Source organism: Orbicella faveolata, unplaced genomic scaffold (genome assembly GCF_042242905.1).
Source record: "Orbicella faveolata isolate gen_17 unplaced genomic scaffold, um_ofav_v1 contig_46, whole genome shotgun sequence".
NCBI lineage: Eukaryota > Metazoa > Cnidaria > Anthozoa > Scleractinia > Merulinidae > Orbicella > Orbicella faveolata.
Window position 1 is genome coordinate 14446699 of NW_028301576.1, and position 20802 is coordinate 14467500.

Here is a 20802-nt window from a genome sequence, read left to right on the forward strand (position 1 = left end):
CTCAAAATTTTTGGTTCTTACGTAACTGTCCGTACGTCCGAGAGAGCACCATTACCATCGTACATCTTTGATATTGGACATCCCTGTTATGATTTATTCAATACTGTCAAGACAAGGTATCCGCTGACCAGTATCATGTGACCATATCGCGGGCTCAGGTTAAGGGTTCATCGAGGTCTCGTTCGCTTACTAGGTACTAGGTTTTCGATTAGATCGCGGGCTCAAGCCAGGTTATTACTCTGGAGGAAAAGGAGGGAGTACATGGACAGGCAAAATCTCGGCCTAAATTAAACCTTGACGTATTGTTCACTTTTCTTCCGACATATTCCTAGCACAAGCGTCTCTTGGAAAGTCCCTGATATATTACGTACGTAATATTAATTTCTACAATCTTGGGTACACTCATAAGGTATGGTTTTTTAAAATGTAACTATAAAAAAACCACACGCTGAACAATCACATACTCGCAATTGATCATTTTTTTAGTTTCTGATCCAGGGGAAAAAACTTCTCTTTTCATTTATGATCAATTATTGTAATCAGGAGCTCTGCTTTTAGGCTTGGCTAAATCTATATATTAGAATTCTACTAGTGTACTAATGTAAATGCTGCAATCTCATCATCCTCGGACACCCAGGGGCTGCTAATCGTGACGATGCCATATTTTTGGGCGAGCGATATTTTCGGGCGAAAGTTTACTTCAAGAGCAGACAAGCCCCTGGGCACTTATTCTCACCGAACCAGTTCCAAAAGTGTTCGAATTCCGTCCCGGTGATTGGCCAGAAAAATATTTTTCTTGCCAATCAGCGAGAACGTCCAGCTGGGCAACTCTGTCGCCTTCTTACGCGAAGTGGTTTTCCTCATCGATCACGGAGTTTCTTGGCCAGGGAACATTCTGGAAAAAAAGATTCATCGAAGCCGAGGAAATCACAAGCTGTAACATGGGCATAAGAGAGCAATATTTGGATCAATTTTCACGGCGGACTTATCTAACGTATTTCGAAAATTTATATCTCTAATGTACGCGATTTTTACACCGTTGTTGGTGGCGCGCGAAGCCAGTCGAGAACACAACTTATTATTTTTCTCCACGATCGTTGAACGACTTGTAAAACTTCCTCAAAAATTTCTACGATATGCGAATGTCCGTTGCACGGGCCACGCAGCTAGGTCGACTGAACGTGGGGACGATCGACCAGCTGCATTTTTTTTAAATATCAGGGTTTTTCAAGACTTCAAAAACTTAATTGGTTTGTGTGTCGGAAGGGAACGGTAAACATGAAAATTCAGGAGGCTTCATGCGAGTATGACAACAGGGTGAAGAAATAGAAAGCCTGGAAGACAGCCACAGAGCAAAGACATTGTTCAACTAGCTGTATCACTATATGAAATTTTTATGAACAGCACTTCTGAGCTGAACCTTTTGACACCTAACCATGGCCAATGTAAATATTTGAGAACAATCCTAAATGTAAATTGCCTTTAAAAAGATAGCGAAATGAATATTATTATGTGTAAAGCACTGCTTGAGGGGTCCCATTTAAATGGTAACACCACGGGATCTTATCCACAGACAAAAAATTTTGTCTTTTCATAAATTAGTATGGACTCTGGCAGTAATAGGGTCACTAGAAAGCTATACCTGTTAATACACCTTATATCTACACTATTATTATACTTGTAGGAGTTCTGTCTAAATCCTAGCGTCTTGTGGAAAATTATGAATACTCAGAAATTGCAGGGGAAAATTCAATGCAATAACTTGGTCTATGAGTGCAAGGGTTGATGTAACGTTTCCATGCGAATTCTCAAGTACGCTCTTAAGAAGCCACACTTAAGGCCTACTTAACTAGTATTGTTTATAACTAAAAGGGAAAACAAACATAACTGTCATGTGTCTGCCACCTTTTAGACATGACTCCATGATAAACAGTACTATAAAAATGGAATAATTCATTTACTAGTAAACAAATCGATGAACTTACCAATGACAGTTGTATGTGTCTCATCACAATCCCGGGGGCGCTACTGCCATGTATGGGCTATATAGGTATGTGCCGCAGGACATGTAAGGGTTTTCAGGTTCTAGATCTTTAAATAGGCAATCATTTTTGCCCCTAATGGCACTGAGTTCCCGATGTGTTCCTTAGATAGGGTACCTCAATAGGCCACTTTCAATATATTAAAATTCAGCTTGATAGCTAGGCCTAGAAGACACAGACATAAGAAATGAATAAACATGGTCATTTAATTTCGTTTGTTTGTGTCCTCTAAGCCTCACTGCCAAGCTGAGTGCTTAAATTAAATGCCCAGCTTGATCTGAACTGAACCTTTGGTTAACTTCCAATGTTACAGAAACGAAATAAAGCCGACTCGTTCACGCTGTTCTTAGTTTTTGATTTTCCCTTCAATAGGGTGTCATTTCTAGGGTTTGGGCCTTAAATAGGATGTCATTTTTCATATCCTTCATCCTCAAATGGGGTCAGGGTTTAACACCTTTCGAGGTACACACCTATCCGAAATTTACGAAAGTAACCCCCCCCCCCCCTCCCCCTTGGGATCACAAGAAAGAGCAACATTATTTTCAATAGAAATTCTTCTCGAACACGATAGGACTTCTTCTAGAACATGACCCTGAATTTCTGATCCCTGGTCAATGACTGCGGGCTTCCATACTGTAGTGGTCAGCGGTTCTTACGGGCGCATGCTCGTATCAATAAAACGTGTTCTGTGCATCCGCCATCTTGGGTATCTTGTTTTCTACACTTCCTACACTTCACATACAACAAAGCAAATTCACCCTTTCCATCCAATATTTCTTTATCACTCAATTTGATTTCCTTTTAACCAGAAACAACTAATCGATGACATCAATGATCAATCAATGAGTATTCTATGAGTAATCAGCTGATTACCCATTGAGTATTGCCAATACTCAATAAGTAATCGATGCTCCACAAACTTTTTAGTCACCGATTAGTCATCAGGGGTCTTTGAATAGCATAAAATCCAAAAAAAAAAAAAAACGCAACAAGTTTTGTGATTTCAAACTTTATTGACTATTTAATCAATTTCATCAGCATCATTTCCACTCGATGATGCTGATGATGTGCTGGATTCCTCGCCGCGGCCTCGCAGTCTTTCGTTGTTCAACCAAACTTTGACCATTCTTGAATCAATTTTATTCAGTTTTGCAAATTCTCCATTGCACATGGTAAAGGGTATCTTGATTCATTTCACAATGCTTCAAGCACCAATCTCTGGAGATCGCAGAATTTTGTCCGGGTAATAATTACAAAGGCAGCAAATGACTAATCAGTGGATAATCAATGGATAATCAATGGCATCAATGAGTAATAAATGGCATCAATGAGTAACTAATGAATCATAGAGCAATTATGCTCCACAAAATACTCATTGATTAACATTTAGTCGCTGATGTTATTGATCATTGATGTCTGGCTTCCAGCTTTATAAATTTCCAGTGACCTGAGCTACTTCACCTGGTCTTCAACGATTGATATAAGAGGCGAAAGAAAACCAATGGATTAGCAGGGAATCTTAAGCAACAGTTGGAAGGTTCAAATCTTTCCTTAACCCGTCGTAATTGCCCGAAAACATCTCTTCACACCACATTTTTCTCAATAATAAATCAACCCGCTTTCAAATCGACCGCAGGAAACAAAGACAAGATTTCTTTCAGGACCTGTTGAAATTTACGCCCAACACGATATTGGTAAAGTAATTTTGGTTTAGCGCAGAGCAAGACGGTCCGTACACTGCAGCTGGCTGATCCTCACCACGTTTAGTCGACAAAGTTGCGTGGCCCGTGCAACGGAGATTCGCACATCGTAGAAATTTTTGAGGAAGCTTTGCAAGTCGTTCAATGATCGAGGAGAAAAATAATTACTTGTGTACTCGACTAGCTTCGCGCGCCACTAACAACAGAGTAGATATCGCGTACATTAACGATCGATGAGGAAAACCACTTGGCCCGGCTGGACCTCCTTGCTGATTGGCCAGAATCAGCGGGACGGAATTCGAACACTTCTGGAACTGGTTTGGTAAGAATAAGTGCCCGAGGGATTATGTGCTCTTGAAGTGAACTTTCGTCCGAAAATATCGCTCGCCCAAAAATATGGCACCGTCCTGACTAGCAGCCCCTGGGTGTCCGAGGATGCAATCTGATTGGCTGAGCTACTCGTGCACTATTAGCCATTAGAGTGCAGTGGCTGGCGGTCGTCTACGAAATGACGACGTTTTTTGCGTTTTCCCGAAGTTTTGGGGGAACAGTTAGATGAAAATGGATAATTAAATTCAGTAGAAGACTATAAGAAAGTCAATAACGGCGTTTTGACTTGAAGACTTGAAATTATTGAATAAATGAGTGCGCGGGCGTACACAGCTGCAAATTTCCAATGACAATCTTTGTTATAGCGTGAAGTTTAATAATACGTAGAAAAATAATTAGAAACCGTAATTTGCGCTTATTTCAGTCAGAATTCTACTTAAACTATTAGATTATTCGCTCTCGATTTTTATTTAAACAATAGAGTGTTTCTGTCGAGAAAATTTAGTGGTGACCAATAAAGACAATAGAGGGTTTATGTCTAGGAACTATCGGTCTGATAGTTGCCCCGCGAAAATTTGATGTTCTTAAAACAAATATGCTAGTTTTAAGAACATCAAATTTCCAAGGGGCAACTATCAGACCGACAGTTCCGAGACATAAACCCTCTATTGTCTTTATTGTTCTCCACTAAATTTTCTTAAGCGCGCCAGTTCAAAAATCATTTTGAATTATTTTCAACCTTTTTAGATGAAAGCCATGAAAGCCAAATGTAAAATTTGAAAAGGAAAACAAACAAAAACCTCTTAAAACAATTTAAATTGTTTATTTTCTATAAACCCGCTTGTTTACAGAAATATTTTCACGGACGAGCACTATCCATCCAGGTATTTTCCTCGGACTGGCTCTATGGGCTGATAGCGTCTCTCCGCGAATGAACACTATCGCGTCACGTGATCAATTTAAACCAATAACCATGGGAGAAAATTTAGTGGCAAACTATGAGGTGATACTTGATGAGGCCGAAGGCCGAATCAACTATCTAGAAATCGAGAGCGAATAGTCTAATTGTTAATTAGAGAGTGTTTCAAAGAGTTCCACATTTCGTTGGGTTATTGTGCATGGAAACGCGGTTCCATTCATTCATACGAAGATCACGTAAAAATTCATCTTCGTTAAAGTTTTTGTGCTGTCGCACTTCAGCTGTTTTATGAACACCAGAGCTGAAATGTGAAATTTTGCGTGTCAGGAAAGTGTCACAGTGATCGCTGATGCCAGTATCAATAACACCAAAATTATTAGATATTTTATCTGGAGAATTGGTTAAGCATAAATCGATGAGGGTACGCGAGTATTGCGTTACTCGAGTAGGTTCAGTGATCAGTCAGACCATAAATATCAATAATATTCAAGAAGTAGGAAGAGTTATTATCGTCAATGTCTGGTAATAAATTACAGTTTAGGTCAACCAACTGATATAGCTCCAAATTTTCGGCATCAATTTTATCAATCACCCTCTCAAAGACCGTGAAAAGGATGACTGTGGTGGTCTGTACTAAGTGGACACAAGGAATGGCTTGTATCGGGTCTCGTAAACTCAATAGTAAGCCATTCAATATTACTCGGAGTGAGGTTAGCACGAATTTGAAAATTGATATTACTTCGAACTTAAATACAGACACCACCACTATTTCTGCCGTTATTTTCGCGGTCTTTGCGAACTAAGTCATAACCAGGTAAATGAACTTCGCTGTGTTTGATGGTTGATTCGAGTCTGGTTTCATTTATAGCTAAAATATCAATACCCTTGGACTGACCCGTGAAGATACGTAAATTATCAATGTGAGAAACTAAACTATTTATGTTTAAGCATGTCATAACCAAACCGCGTTACAATACTAACTTATCGTAGACGTTTTTTGAAGATTGTCCGAAATCCAGGAAATCTGCAGATTTCGGAGGATCAGGAATCTGATTGGGCTCCCAAACGGCAAAGACCTAATCTATATGTTTAACTATTTTATGTCACTATTTTACACCATGCCATAGAATTTACAGTGGCCAACATAATCAATGCGACACACGCGCGGAGGGAGGATTGGATGTTTTACCGTTGAATACACAAAGGGTTTCCTGTATTCTGATTGGCTATATTTTCTATGGCATGGTATGAATAGTGTTAGTATAAATCAGGAGCCATAATCGGAGACGGAGACAGAAAGTCCTGGGATCCGCGCGCACCTATGATATGGGACAATTTTGCTATTTTAGAACAAATTGCGCCACCGTGGCGACATTTATCCGCGCAGATCCACGCACACGTCGTGAGTTCTCGCGTGGATGTTGTCATGTTGCGTGATCAAATGGCGAGAGTTGCGAGACTCTCTTGCGGAGTTTTCACAACGGTGGCAGGAAATAAGGCAGGGAATTAGAACCAGGGCTCTTATATGTAGTTTTCTGCTCTGAGCTAATGGAAAAGGTGAGGTTTTCATGGTCGAAAACAAGACGTCAATTTCGCGCTGTGAATGAATAATATCTGCTCGATTTAGCTTAGGGTGATTCCCTAGGAATAACACTTGACATTAAATTTTTTCAAATTTTTTGTGGTTGTTCCTGATAATGCAGTGAAATGTGCGATAAAAAGCATATGATTCGGTGTTCGTTTAAGAGCCATAACTCGTCAAAGGTGCGTCAAAAATCTGTGCAATGGTAGCCATAAATTGTTTTTTTGTTTTTTTGTTTTTTTTTAATGCCGCTACGTTTCGGGATATCAGTGGCCAAACACATGGAGTTAATATTAAGAAGTTTCAATAGATACATTGCATCGTCTTAGAGGAACAATTTGTTATGTGTTTCTCCTCCATTCATGTCCAATACACCCAACTAGAGTCGATTCGTCTGAGGCACTTGACGATTCGACTCGATTCGCACGGAGTCGATCCGCACCACCGGAAGTCAAGACCCGTGAAATAATGATACATGAACGTTCCTCGTTCTTGAAACGTGACGACAAACTTGAGTGGATTCGTGTGAGAGACTTAACGATTCGACTCGATTCGCACGGAGTCGATACGCACCACGTGACACGGAGACCCATGAGAAAATGATCGCATGAACCTTCCTCGTTCTTAAAACGTGACAGCAAACTGAGAGTCGATAACTGGGATGTCAAATTGACTCGATTCGTCGCGAATCGTCTCGGCAATAACTGGGGTATCAAATTGTTAACGATTCGATTCGATTCGCACGATTCGTCGCGAATCGTCTCCTGCAAAGTCGAATCGTCTGAACGGAAGTCGACTCGCGAACGACAATAACAACATGGAAGGAGGACGTATTTTCGTGTTGTTCGCCTATATTAAAATATAAACCCAGTCATATTGCAAGTACTCAATGTCTTACCGTTGAAGTGATATGCATTGAATAGATTTTCGCACGAAGATTATTTTTACATAGAAGGGTCATTTAACGAAGGTGTCCACTTAATACAGGTTTAACCGTACTCTATTGCCGAAAAGGAAGATATTGAAACTCACGAAATTGATGAGCTGTTTAAATTTTCGAATGATTTAAGCCGTAATTAAAAGTTTTAGACGATCAACAGACAAGAAAATTAATTGAAGAGAATTCGAACGACCAGTTTCACTATTATTTATACGGTATTGTGAATAAATACACGTAAACACGGACATGCTAAATGATAAGAACAAATAGTTGAGAAATAGAAGAAGACATAACACAAGGCTGGGAGTTCTGGAAAGGAAAGAAAAAAAAAAAGAAAAAAAGAAGTTATTACAAAACGGGGTATTCGAGTTTGGTCACCCAGCCAAGTACGAACCCTGCCGAACGGGGCTTAAATTTAATTTGTTGAGCGGACGAGCCTTTATAAGATACGAGGACGGGAAGGCCAGGACAAGATCAGCAGTGGGCGCGGGCAACTTTCGCGGGTCCCGTTGTGTCGCCAAATACAAAAATGCTTGACACGTGTATTTTCTTAAAGGACGGCGACCTCAATAACTTGAGCTACGTAAAAGCTATTCACAAAAGCAATGACACTCTTTATAATCAAAGGCTACTGTGAGCCAGCTCATAGATGAATTGGATGAAAGTAGAAAAGTTATGTGAAGTATATATGAAATAATTCATATATGAACTGCGGTTGTAGATGAAAGTGAAGAATGATCATCGCAGTAAATTTTCCAATTTAAGCAATTGGAAAGAAGAAGCCTGAAAAAAATCAGGGCTTCAACGGGATTCGAACCCGTGACCTCCGCGATACCGGTGCGATGCTCTACCGCACCGGTATCGCGGAGGTCACGGGTTCGAATCCCGTTGAAGCCCTGATTTTTTTCAGGCTTCTTCTTTCCAATTGCTTAAATTGGAAAATTTACTGCGATGATCATTCTTCACTTCCTTCCTTTAAAGTAGAAAGGTTAGTTGAATAAAAAAAGAAGAGGAATTGATCATTGTGGAGTTCTTCTTGGTACAGCAGTGAAAAACAGGAAAAGAAACGTCCTTTGATCCATTGGTTCTCATGTACAGTGGTCGCTTATTGACACCCTTTGGGTAAAGGTCAAGTCTGCATACAGGCCAAGTAGCCCCCAGGCCAAAGCTTATCCTGGTTTCTGTAGCATGAAGCAACTAGGAGTATTTCTACTCCCCCCTGGATGGGCTGGTAGTCCATTGCAGGGTTATCCCCAGCACTAAGTTCACCGGTACCCATCTGTACACGGGGGTAGAGAGAGGCACTGTGAGAATTAAGTGTCTTGCCCAAGAACACAATGCAATGTCCACGGCTAGGGCTCGAACCTAGACTGCTTGATCTGGAGACGAGCGCACTAACCATGAGGCCAACACGCCTCCCACCCTTTACACTGTAGGTGGCTGAATTTGCTCTGTGTTAAAATTATTTTATAAATTATCAATAATTATTTATTACATAATTGAAAATAGATTTCAACAGAGTGCAACAACAACAATCAAGATGAACATTGCTTTTATTAGGAGCATTTTCTTCTTATTAAGTCCACTAAAATACTGACTACCATAATGTAGCACATAAAAGCTAAGAGGAGACATTCTAGCCAGCAATCTCCTATACATACAGATTATACAATTTTTGCTGAGTTATAAAAAAACAATCTTTACAGCAGCAGGAAGGGCATGAAGATGAAGTACAACATGATAACCATGATTGTGATACTCTACATGTATATGTTCATGTATATGAACATGATATAGAACTGCTAATTTTAAGTTTTGTTATATAATCTCTGTATTCCACTGTAAAGCTATAGGTTCATTTCTGGAGTTAAGGTTTGACACACATAGCGACTTCAGATGGATTTTACTTGTTGACGTTCTTGACTTTAAGAAACATACATGGACAAAGTTCTAAAGTGTTTCCAACTCTGCACATGCATGCAGTTTGGAGAGCCATTTTATATGCTTGTAATGAATGAATTTCAACAGTTCAAGTGTCAGCTGACTTAAGTCTTGAAAGCATCTTATTCTCATTGTAAGCAGGAGAATTCCACATCCATCTGTAATTCTCAGATTAATTCCAAGAAGTTTTAAGGGTGACTTGTGTTGTTAAAGCCAGTTTCTACTGTCTTTTGATATTATTTTTGGCAGCTGATAAACATGACTTTGTATAGCATCAGTAATGTTGCTGTTAATATTAACATCTGCTTACTGTCATTTGCATAATTATTATACTGTAGTTGTTATTGCAGTGTTCATCTGAGTCATATGCAGATGCACAATAGTACAACTTGCTTCACCTGCAGTACAAAATAAATATAATAGTGACACATTTAAAAAGGGCATAAATGATTATATGTGGAGTCTTGAGAAGGAGTAAGAGCATCAATTAACTGTGAAATTTAACTTTAGATTTCGAGCAATAGATACCAATGACATGAATATTTGGAATTGGTTGGCTTAACACCATAACAGTGATTTCCAAATTATTAAAGTTATATATCTGTATGGAATCAAGTTTAGTACAATTCAAATCATTCTTAATGTACAAAGCAGTTCCATAGCATGTTCTTATGTTAGACTGACTAAAGTAATTTCTGTAAAGAGTTAATTCACTATGCTGATATGTATCATCTCTAACTAACAAGCAAAGTTTTGATTCAACAAAAATGTTGACACCAGCTTCTTGAATGTTGTAATCACTTCGCACACAATCTATGTGGAGGTGGAGAGGTCTAACATTCTGCAACAAGATTGTTTTTGTTTAGGGTGAATTGTCAGTCCGTAACACTGCTAAAGGCACAAGGCTTGTGCTCTTACGTCTGCTCATATCACTTTTAACTTTCTCACTAACCTATATTTTGTTTTCATTCAAATTAACAATATGCAGTGCAGTGCTGTTTCATACACGGCTCAAGCCAACATAATGCATTTCTAGAGGATGCTGGAAAATCAACAACTACCTCATTTAATGTGTCGCCTTGACAGCAGTAAATAGTCTTGGCAGCAGCGGGTCTAAGTGGAAATTGGCGCCGGAGAATTTGGACTTGACTTTTTTATTGACCCAAAATTGTCTAGTTACTTCAAATACTGGTGTCCAATTTCTATTTATAGTTGCCTTGTATAAATGTGCATTTTCTCTATGCTGGTGTCTGCCTATGTCAGGATGTGGAAATGAGACCCAAAGAATACTTGGTCGGGTGGAATTTTCAACTCAGTAGTCTATGTGTTCTATGACACACTCTGCACCATTGGTGAGTCCATCAGTCACATCAATATTAGTTGCCAGTCATATTTTGTTGCAGTTGCTACTGACACTAGCGAATATAAACCCATTGTCTTTGTTGGATCATCTGAGATTTTGTTTTTCATTTGCTTCTTGAGATCATCAGAAATGTCCCCAACTATAATGTCAACAGCTTTATCTGAGCTTTATCAGCTTTAGAGAGGTTATACAGAGCAGTGTTTAAGCATCTACGGATGCATTTGTAATAAAGTAAATGTGCCATGTTCATTGGGTGATTATCTTGTCCAGGCCTTACATTCACAAGTCTTTGTTTCAAAATGGTTATATCATCTTCAGAGTGCTTTCCCTCTCTCAAACGATTGAGTAGCTGAACAAATTCTTTGTCATCTTTTTGTCTCATTATTTCTGTCAATTCAAAGAGGGTGAAATACTCTGCCCAAACATTAGCTGCAAATTGCAGATTGGGAATTTTCAAAGATCCACTTATCAAAAACTGGCTTAAGCTGGAAAAGATCTCCAACAGTTACCAAGCTTATTCCACCAAATGGTTCATTAGTTCCCATAATTTGTTGTAATCTTAAGTTCAAAAAGTTAAAATACCATTTCAACCATAGAAATCTCAGCAACGAAAATTACCCTACGTTTGTTTTAGCACTGCTCTAATGGTATTTAGTCTGTCAGTCTGTCTAGTGCACAATACACAAAACCCCTACTGGCAGTGTAAGGTAGTGTATTACCTTTAATATTGAATGCTACCTTACCAGAAGGGACAATCTTGACACATTCACATCATCTGGATTTCCCCAGTAATACTGTTTAGAAATCTGATCACAGCTTCATACAATGCATTTGTAACAGTACTTTTGTCAACTCCAGCACCTCCACTTAAGAATCATCTTTTGTTTTTATTAAGTGTAAGACATGACAAAAAACTGTCATTGTTTTTCATTCAAAGAGCAGTCGACCCTGTACCAGAGCTACTTTCCGAACGAAATAATCCCCCTCGTATAAAAGGCATAGTAAAAAATACGACACAACAAGGAGGCTTACCTTAGCTTAGAGATGATAAAGCATTCATTCCCCGTTGCATTGTTTCCTCCTCTGGGTGACATTTTAAAAGACTTTCAAACGATTGGTCCTCGGTCGTGATTCGCTTTATAGTATCGTAGCTTTAAAGATTTCGAAGCGAGCATCATGGCTTCAGGATTTCAATGTCCATGGCCGAAGCTAGTGTTCCATAGCTTTATAATTTTCCATTTTACCACTCCACGAAGGTCTCCTTGTTAAAATTGAAGCGCTGGGTTACGCTATGCTACCGCACAAAAATGGTATAGTACATCCTTCTAGTTTTTCCATGTCCATTGGTCGCAGCTACTGTTGCTTAGCTAAACAACTTTCCATTTTAAAACTCCACAGATTGAACCAAAAAGCCATCTTCGTGCCGCGTTAACCGCCATGTATAAACTACATGTTATCGGACAAAATTTAGTCTTTGTAGTCACCCCTAAAACCTGCCAAACCTGCAGGACGAAGTGTCATACTTAGCAGGGGAGGGATAGGACAAGACTATTTAATCCAGTTTTCTTAAATAAATTAATCAGAATGGAGTGAGTGCGCTATGTTTTCTAGGTCGCGCGCAAATCGACTTCCGGTATGACGAATCGACATCAAGGGAGACGATTCGTGTCGATTCGATCGAATCGAGTCGAATCGACAACATTTGCAACCCACCCTCCCGGATGCGCTATATTTTCTAAGACTCGCGCAAATCGACTTCCGGTATGACGAATCGACAAGGTCTGCAAAGCAACCACTGGCATCCATCAGATTGTAGAAGAATTTGACTCTTCTGTAGGGATCCACAAGACATCTGTGCAACATACAACACGTGACTCACTTAAAGATGAGAAAGAAATGGTGTCTGACCTATTGCGATTGAATCCTTTCAATCATATGCCAGCAAGATTTCATGACAGCTTCCCTGACATTAAAAGGTCTCCTCTAAGGTATTTAAACATTGTGGACTATCATCAGTGGCTAGCCAAACACTTGGAAGAGTTATCAACTTAGACATACACTTAAATGAAGATCACTGAGGGCCTAGTTAATCAATAGTGTTCTTTAGGAGAGTAAATCAATGTTCACAGTATTTACGATTTATGATGATGTTCTAATCATCATCAGAGATCATCAGTTCTACATATAGTATTGTGCTCAGATATAAGCGAAAAGAACAAATGTAAAAAAAAAGATCAATGTCACGGTAACAACATAATTAGTTAAATATCAATAGTGTATTTTAATAGAGTAAATCAAAGTTCATAGTATTTACAATTTATGGTGATGTTCTGATCATCATCAGAGTTCATTTCAGTTTTACATCTAGAATTGTGCTGAGATAATCATATATGCATGAGAAGAACAAATGTAGACAAACTGATCAGTGTCATGGTAACAACAGAAATAATTGAATATCAATAGTGTATTTTAAGAGTAAATCAAGACATATCTACAGCAGTTCACAGTATTTATAATTTATGATCTTCTGATCATCTTCAGAGTTCATTTCAATTCTACACATAGTATTGTGTTCAGATATATGTGTGATAAGTGAAACGTAGACAAACTGATCAGTGTCATGGCAACAACACAGAAATAATTAAATATCAATAGTGTATTTTAAGACAGTAAATCCAGATATATCTATAGCAGTTCACAGTATTTACAATTTATGATGACGTTCTGATCATCATCAGAGTCCATTTCAATTCTACACATAGTACTGTGCTCAGATATAAGCGAAAAGAACAAATGTAGACAAACTGATCAGTGTCATGGCAACAACACGGAAATAATTAAATATCAATAGTGTGTTTTAAGAGAATAAATCAAGATATATCTATAGTAGGTGACAGAATTTACAATTTATGTTGATGTTCTAATCTTCGGAGTTCATTGTAGTTCGACATGTCAACAGGAGTATGCTCAGATATAGGCGAACAGAACATTTTAAGTTGATGCTCTAATCATCATCGGAGTCCATTTCAGTTGTACACATAACAGTGTGTGCAGATATAAGTGAAAAGATCTGAGAAGAACAGGTTTCATCCCATATGCCAAATGATTTCAACAAGTCTGCTTCTGACTCAATAAATTCCACTCCCTCCACAACCTTTGCAGCCAGATTCTTATCTACAGAAATGTCAAATAGCGATGAACAATCTGATGTCACTTTGGACTCGTGGTGAGAAATTGCACTCTTGATTAACCTTTCAAGGATAACGCGGTTATCGTTAGATAGAAATATGACCTTACTTCTAACAGCTTGGGGTAGATCCTCTTCAGTTGTTTTGAACTTGTCATCGCATATGCAGCAACAGTTCTCTTGTTGAACACTGGAGAATCCAAAGTAATCCAGAGGGAGTTTCCTTTGACAGGTGTCTTCTGATCTACAATATGACTTCATTGATTCTTCCACATGTTTTTTATTATTTCCAATATCAGAGTTATTGTAATAAAGTGTAGCACATGATGAAAGTCCCGTACGGCCGGCACGACCAATTTCTTGCATTTAAGCTTCTAGGCTACTTGGTGGTGTTATTTGAATGATGTTGGTCACATAAGGAGCATCAACACCCATGCCAAGTGCTGATGTTGCAAATAGCACCCTCACCCTCGATTGTTGTTATATGTCTTTCTTCATGCGACTCGTTTGGGGGGCATGGAACTGTGCAAACAGTCTTGCTGTGGGTTCTAATGTTTCGCCAACACACTGTTTGGCTTTCAATATCCTTTCAAATAAGCCATAAGCATATCCGCAGTATTTCAGTTTTAGGTAAATGATTGTCATTGGGTAGTTTTCTCTTTGAATTGCCAGTTCATTGGCTATGGGTTTAAGATTCTGTCATAACCTTCATTCCCATGATGATTACTCAGACGCACTTTCTTGTCCTGGTATATGTTCACTCGGTTAGGGTTTCGTGCAACAATTTTACAGTCATTTTGCAATCGCAGACTTTGTTGCAAGTCTCTCAATAAACGAGGTGGTGCTGTTGCTGTCAGAGCCATTGTAGGTACATTGGGAAAGAATGCCTTCAACACTGACAGGTCTTTGAAGTCTTTTCTAAAATCTTCACCTCTGAAAAAGAAAAAGAAACCCTGAGCTACAAATCTTCAAACATAAGTGCAATGAGACATACTAACAAAATTTTTGTTTAAATTAATAATGTTTACTTAGTAGTATCTTGTTATTATGGTTCAGTTGTAATCAGACAATGTATGATGCTCCAATAAACAGTGTTAATATCATAGAATTCACTGATGAATTATCAATATAGTTCATAGAGTAAAATTGTCATCGTTTGTAAACAGATAGAGAATAGAGTAGATTTTTTCCGAATTGTAGTCGCAATGTAAATACTTGTCGGTGCCGTAACCGTGATTTAGATTTCCCGGAAATAAGCTAAGTCTGTAACAAACATGACATGAATAGACAAGGAATGAATATTTTACGCACTTACCATAATTCAACACAGTGAACTTCGTCAACAATGCAGGCAACAACATTCTCCTGGAAGACTTTGCTTCCCATTAGCTCTCGACCTTCCTTACTTAATAGAGCCTCTGGATGGGCGAATACAATTGAAGTGTTGCCATTAACAACATCTCGAGGAAACTTCGTTGAATCCGGGACCACGTGCTCGCTTGGTTCTTGTTCATTTCCGAACAAGATCTCGGCCGGTTCCTTCTCGTTTACAGCAAGCTGTAAGACATCAGCGGTTATCCTGCGAGCTTTTAAGAGTTTCAGCTGATCTTCAATGATGGAATTTAATGGACATACCACAATAACTATGTTCTTGGTGGTCTTCACAGGAATAAAATGAGGTAGAAGGTGAAAGAGCATTGACTTGCCAAATCCAGTAGGTAGGACTCCAATAACATCCTGACCTTTCAGCATATATTCAAAACACTTCATTTGAAAAGGTTTTAAATTTAAAGGTGGAAAATTACCGTTATTTAAGGAAAATCCGACTCGACGAAGCACTGACGAAAACTTTGGTTCACTCGACGAGACCGCCATCTTGAAAGTTCCGTTTAACAAATGATAATTTAGTACACCCAAGATATTTGGGTGTTCTGAGATCATGTGACCAGCCGATCCCAGGGGCTTTTCCCGCCCCACCCCCAAGCCAGGGAAAATACCCTGGGAACGAGGTTGCAAAAAGGATACTAATATCATATATGTTTCTTCAACATAGTGAAAGTTTACGTTGCGAAAGTAAAATATAGGCAAGGAATTTTGATAACTTTATGAAATCTATTTTAAAATCATTGGTTATCCTTGCAATCTGATTGGCTCTCAGCGGTGCGATTTATTCACGAATCGCACTATTTTTTGCCCTAAATCGCATCTTTTTCTCCGCCAATGAGAATGGGACAGTAAACAAAATTACTAATCAGATTTCAAGGCTAGTTTAAAGTAACCAATAAAATTTCAGGAAAATAAAAGGCAAAAAGCCATTGTGTGGCGAATTTTGCAACCATTATTGCCAAAACTTTGTTGTTGTTGTTGTTGTTTTAAAACAATTGACAAATTTAATTAATTACAGTGTCCGAATGACGACTATGAGCTCCTTCTAGCTGAAGATCTACTCTAAGGGAAGTTTCCAACTTTCAGTCTCTATTTTGACAAATATTTTCGGCGATTTTTCTTCAACATCTGCTTTAAGATACGTATTGTACCGAGTCCAGCAAAACATAAGCAAATGAAAACCACACAACAACAAATTCAGAGCCATCTCAACAAGGTAGATGTTTCCAGGTTTCCGCTAGTTTCAAACGAAGCAATACAAGAGCTCAACTCTGTCGCCGTGAATAAACATAGTAAAAAAAGGCGCCCCGCTCCACAAAACAGTGAATGAGCGAACTGATGCCAGTCCCGCCATCTTGAAAATATTTTGAAAAAATGGCGCCGCAAGAACTTGACAAGGTCCTGAGTATAAAGTTCTACGCAGAGGTCACAAAAAGAAACGGAGATGATAGCGAGCTGGGATCCCTTAAAATCATGCAGAATGCCATTGAACGGGTATTTAAAAGAGAAAAGCTATCCACTGGGCATCGTGCGAAAGAAATCCATCGCAGGATTACACTAGCCGCAGCTTCAAATTCCTTCCCGAAAGACAACCAGAAGTCTCAGTCCCAACCACAGAAGAAAGGAAGGCGTTCCATCATTGACTCAGGCGACGAGAATTGAACTTTTATGCATGAAGTAGACTGTTTTCGTTCTGACTTCAGAACTGCTTGTTTCTTTGTCACGCTCGAATGAGTTTTCGTCACATGACATCGTTTTGCATACTAAATGAAATGTAAAGGCGTTTCCGGATCTGCTATTTTTAACAAACTGGCTACTGGAATAATACACCAAAGTCAAAATTTTGAAATCACGCGGATGATTCCAGACCAATTCGCACTCCACTCAGTTCAATTACCATTATTAACCAACAAAATCGACATTATTATTCGAGATGATTAAAGGAAACGTCATCGTAACTTTGCTAATTATTTCTGCTGTATTCACATATTTTAAGCTAAGCTTTTAATATTTCCTCAACCTTAAACAATTGGAGGAATTGTATGAGTTCGATGTACGTTTTCACACGAAAGTACGGAAGTCCAATTTGTCATGATTACTGACTGTACAAACCACGCATCGGCGGGCGCTCTTATTCATCGACAACATACAATTTATTGGATTTTTACAAAACTGAGCAGTATCTGCAGAAATAAAATTGTTGGGCCTTGATGAAACATTAAGCGTTGCTTACAATTCAGGCGAAGCTCAAAGCTTACATTTTTTTTTTTTTTTTTTTTTTTTTTACTTTTCGGTCGCGATAGACTCTAGCGAAATCCCCCGGTCCGCAAGCGTGTGGCAAGAGGAGAGAATCCTTGAAGTCCTCAAACGCTGCTATATCCAGATATATCCAACAAGTTTTCTCGCTGTGTTATGAAAAAGCTGTTAATCTTCAACAAGTGTCAAAGTTAGATTGGGGTAATGTGGAGCTAGAGCTCTTGTAAAAGAAGCAGCGGAACTTGGTCAGTGATGTAAGGCGGACATACCTAAACTCGACACTGTCTTAATTACTCCACTCAAATTGGAGCAAATTACGACGAAAATACTGAAGCAAAATTCCTACAGACATAAATGCATTGAGTTGTAGGCCAAAACCATCAAAAATTTCGGGAATTTCGGACGCCAATTCCTCCGCGCCAAATCCGCAAAAATCCTCGCAGCATGTACGCGCGTTTGCTGCACGTGATGGCACAATTTTTTCTAAAAATAGCAAAATTGTCCCACATCATAGGGACAGTCCCAATACTAGAAAAGGCGCGCGCCTACGCTCTCCGTCCCCGATTATGGCTTCTGTATAAATCTACTAGCGTTCTATCACGAACGCCGTTCGCTGATTCAGCTACTTTAGTCACTATGTATTCTGTTGTAGATAGTGAGTAGCGTAGCAGTGTGCGCTTGTTGTCAAAATGACGGTCGATCCTTTGTATTTTCGAAGTATCTGTGAGGAGGATTTAGGTTAAGTTTAGAATGGCTAGTAGATTTATACTAAAACAATTAGATTATTCGTTCTCAATTTCTATGCGTGATAGTTGACTCAGGCTGCGCCCTCGTCAACTATAATGCGACAGAAATCTCGAGCTTATAATCTAATTGTTTAATATACACCTTGTTCGAAGAAAATAAAAATAATCGATAAAAATGTGATAGAAGGGATATATGACGATCGTCATTAGAGTGTGCTCTAAAGATGATTTTTTTGTTCTAGAAGTCTAGTTTTAGTACATTTTTGCCTCATGTTATGACTTGGGCAGTATTTATAGACTAGTTTTTTTGTCTCATGTTATGACTTGGCAGTATTTATAGACTAAGACTAACAAACGGAAAGTATGTCTGATCCAGATGATATATAGACCAGTTTACGGACCTTTATGCACTAATCATAGGAAAACTTCGAAAATGAACTAGTGGGCGCGCCGAACAAGTATCGAGTTTTGGCGAACCCGTGAAGAAGAATTCATACGCCACACTTTTAGCACGGGCCGCGCGTTATTCTTCCGAATGCCACTTAAGCGTCAAGTTTAGAAACAATTTTACCCAGCCAATGTTTAAAAAGGAAATGCGGAAGCTTAATGGTTAATATATAAACAATAGCCTCCATTTGGCACGAAAAGATGCTAGGATATTTGTTCGCGGGCATTATCTCTCCGGAGAAGCGAACAGTTTTGATGAACAGATAATGTCTAAGGACAAATATCCGAGCATATTTTCGCGCCAAATGGAGGCTATTGTGTTTGTTATTCTTCAAATATTTTTCGCAACACGCGCGGTTTTGAAAATTGGGGAATATCTGACCCGTTTAGACCAATCGAGGGCGAGCGAAAATATTTGATGGATTATAATCTCTGTTAGTGTAAATTTACGTCCTATCAAAAGAGCTAATTATTAGTATGACAGATGATTCACTTATATCAGATTGTTGTTCAAGACATCTTTAAATAACATGGAACGATTTCTTGGCTAGAACTTCAATGTCCAACGCTTAAAAGACCAAGCTATGGAACGTTAGTGTCATGCAATGACCGCCGTTACCAAGGAAGCTGCAAGATAAAATGTAATCGGGGATACTGGTTGAATGGACCCTCAGAGAGGACTTGTATCACAAGCGGAGACAGTGTGAAATGGAGTGGGAACACACCAACATGCCAAGGTAAGTAACTGATCTGTTTATATCATCAGTAACAACCCAAACTCTCTTCACTCTCGCCCCAAGGTTTCGCGCCAGGAACCAGGCGAACTAAGCGAAGGAGGCTCTACTCATAGTCTAAACTACTGTTGATAAACCTTCGTTACAATAGAACTGACAATCAATTTTATATTTAATTGACCAGAATTTCAACACCATAGACGGGGAAGCAATAAGGTTGTCGAAACGTCACTCGCAAACAACAGTTCTTTTTTCAAAGCTATTCTTACTCAGACGATCACTATAAGAGCTATACTGATTACATTTACATTTGTTATGACAGTGAAAAGATGCGCAAAATTAACGGAGCCACAAAATGGTAGAGTCACACCAGAAATATGCAAGACAACGCCAAAACATCGTCAGAGGTGTACTTTTTATTGCAACGCGGGGTACGCAGGCTCTAAAAGCACTCCTTACTCTATCACCTGTGATGACGGGGATTGGAGCTCGAGTATTGGTTTCTACTGCGCGGGTAAGTGAAAAAAGAACTCTACATTTTTCCAAATACATCTATATGCGCGTTTGATGAGCTGTTGATAGTTCTTTAGTTGCGTGGAAGACTATACAGTAGTTCTTTTCCGCATTCCAACGAACATTGTCGCCGAGTCGAGGACAAGTCGTACGAAATGTACTAAAAGTAAGAAAACGTCCCACCTCAACTCCGTTCTGTTGAAATTGTTCGTGCGTACTTAAAGTGGAATATGGGAAAAGTCAATTACAAGCTAAGTAAATACAGATTTCTAAGACAATTATAATAAGGGCAATAAGGAGGTCAGGATGCATTGAGTACCTGAACTGACTACGATTCAGCATTTATTATCAGCACTGACAGGCGTCACTAAACTTGTCCAAAACAGCTACGAAATATTTTCCTTCTAAATTATCCCTTTATGACAGCCTTATCTCTGTGTGTTTGTACCATAAGCTATTAATCGCAGCAATTTTCCCCTTGTTCACACACCACGAGTGGCTCCACTAATCGACGCCATTTTAAATTTGCCGAACTCAAACTTGAAAAATTCCGCCTGAACTTTTCAAGTTTCGAACGAGACGTCGCACATGCGCGATTCATGACATTGTCTCTTTAATACGGGTTGGTCGCTTTATAGGGGTTGATGTAATTTGAATATTTTCTACAACACGGTGAATTTCTTAACGAACATGGAATAACGTCAAGACAATCATAA

At 39.0% G+C, this 20802-nt stretch overlaps 1 protein-coding gene and 1 pseudogene across 3 annotated transcripts in view; one reads left to right on the forward strand and one right to left on the reverse strand.

The window, feature by feature from the left end:
• Window positions 1-20802, forward strand: part of LOC110054742 (uncharacterized) — a 140020-nt gene that overhangs the window by 45983 nt on the left and 73235 nt on the right. For all 3 annotated transcript variants that reach the window (XM_089277197.1, XM_089277198.1, XM_089277199.1), the window contains 2 exons: window positions 19391-19576; window positions 19896-20087. In XM_089277197.1, coding sequence (XP_089133323.1) covers window positions 19391-19576; window positions 19896-20087 — 378 coding nt within the window. The remainder of the gene's footprint in view (window positions 1-19390; window positions 19577-19895; window positions 20088-20802) is intronic.
• On the reverse strand, window positions 13425-15879 carry LOC149098538 (recQ-like DNA helicase Blm; annotated as a pseudogene).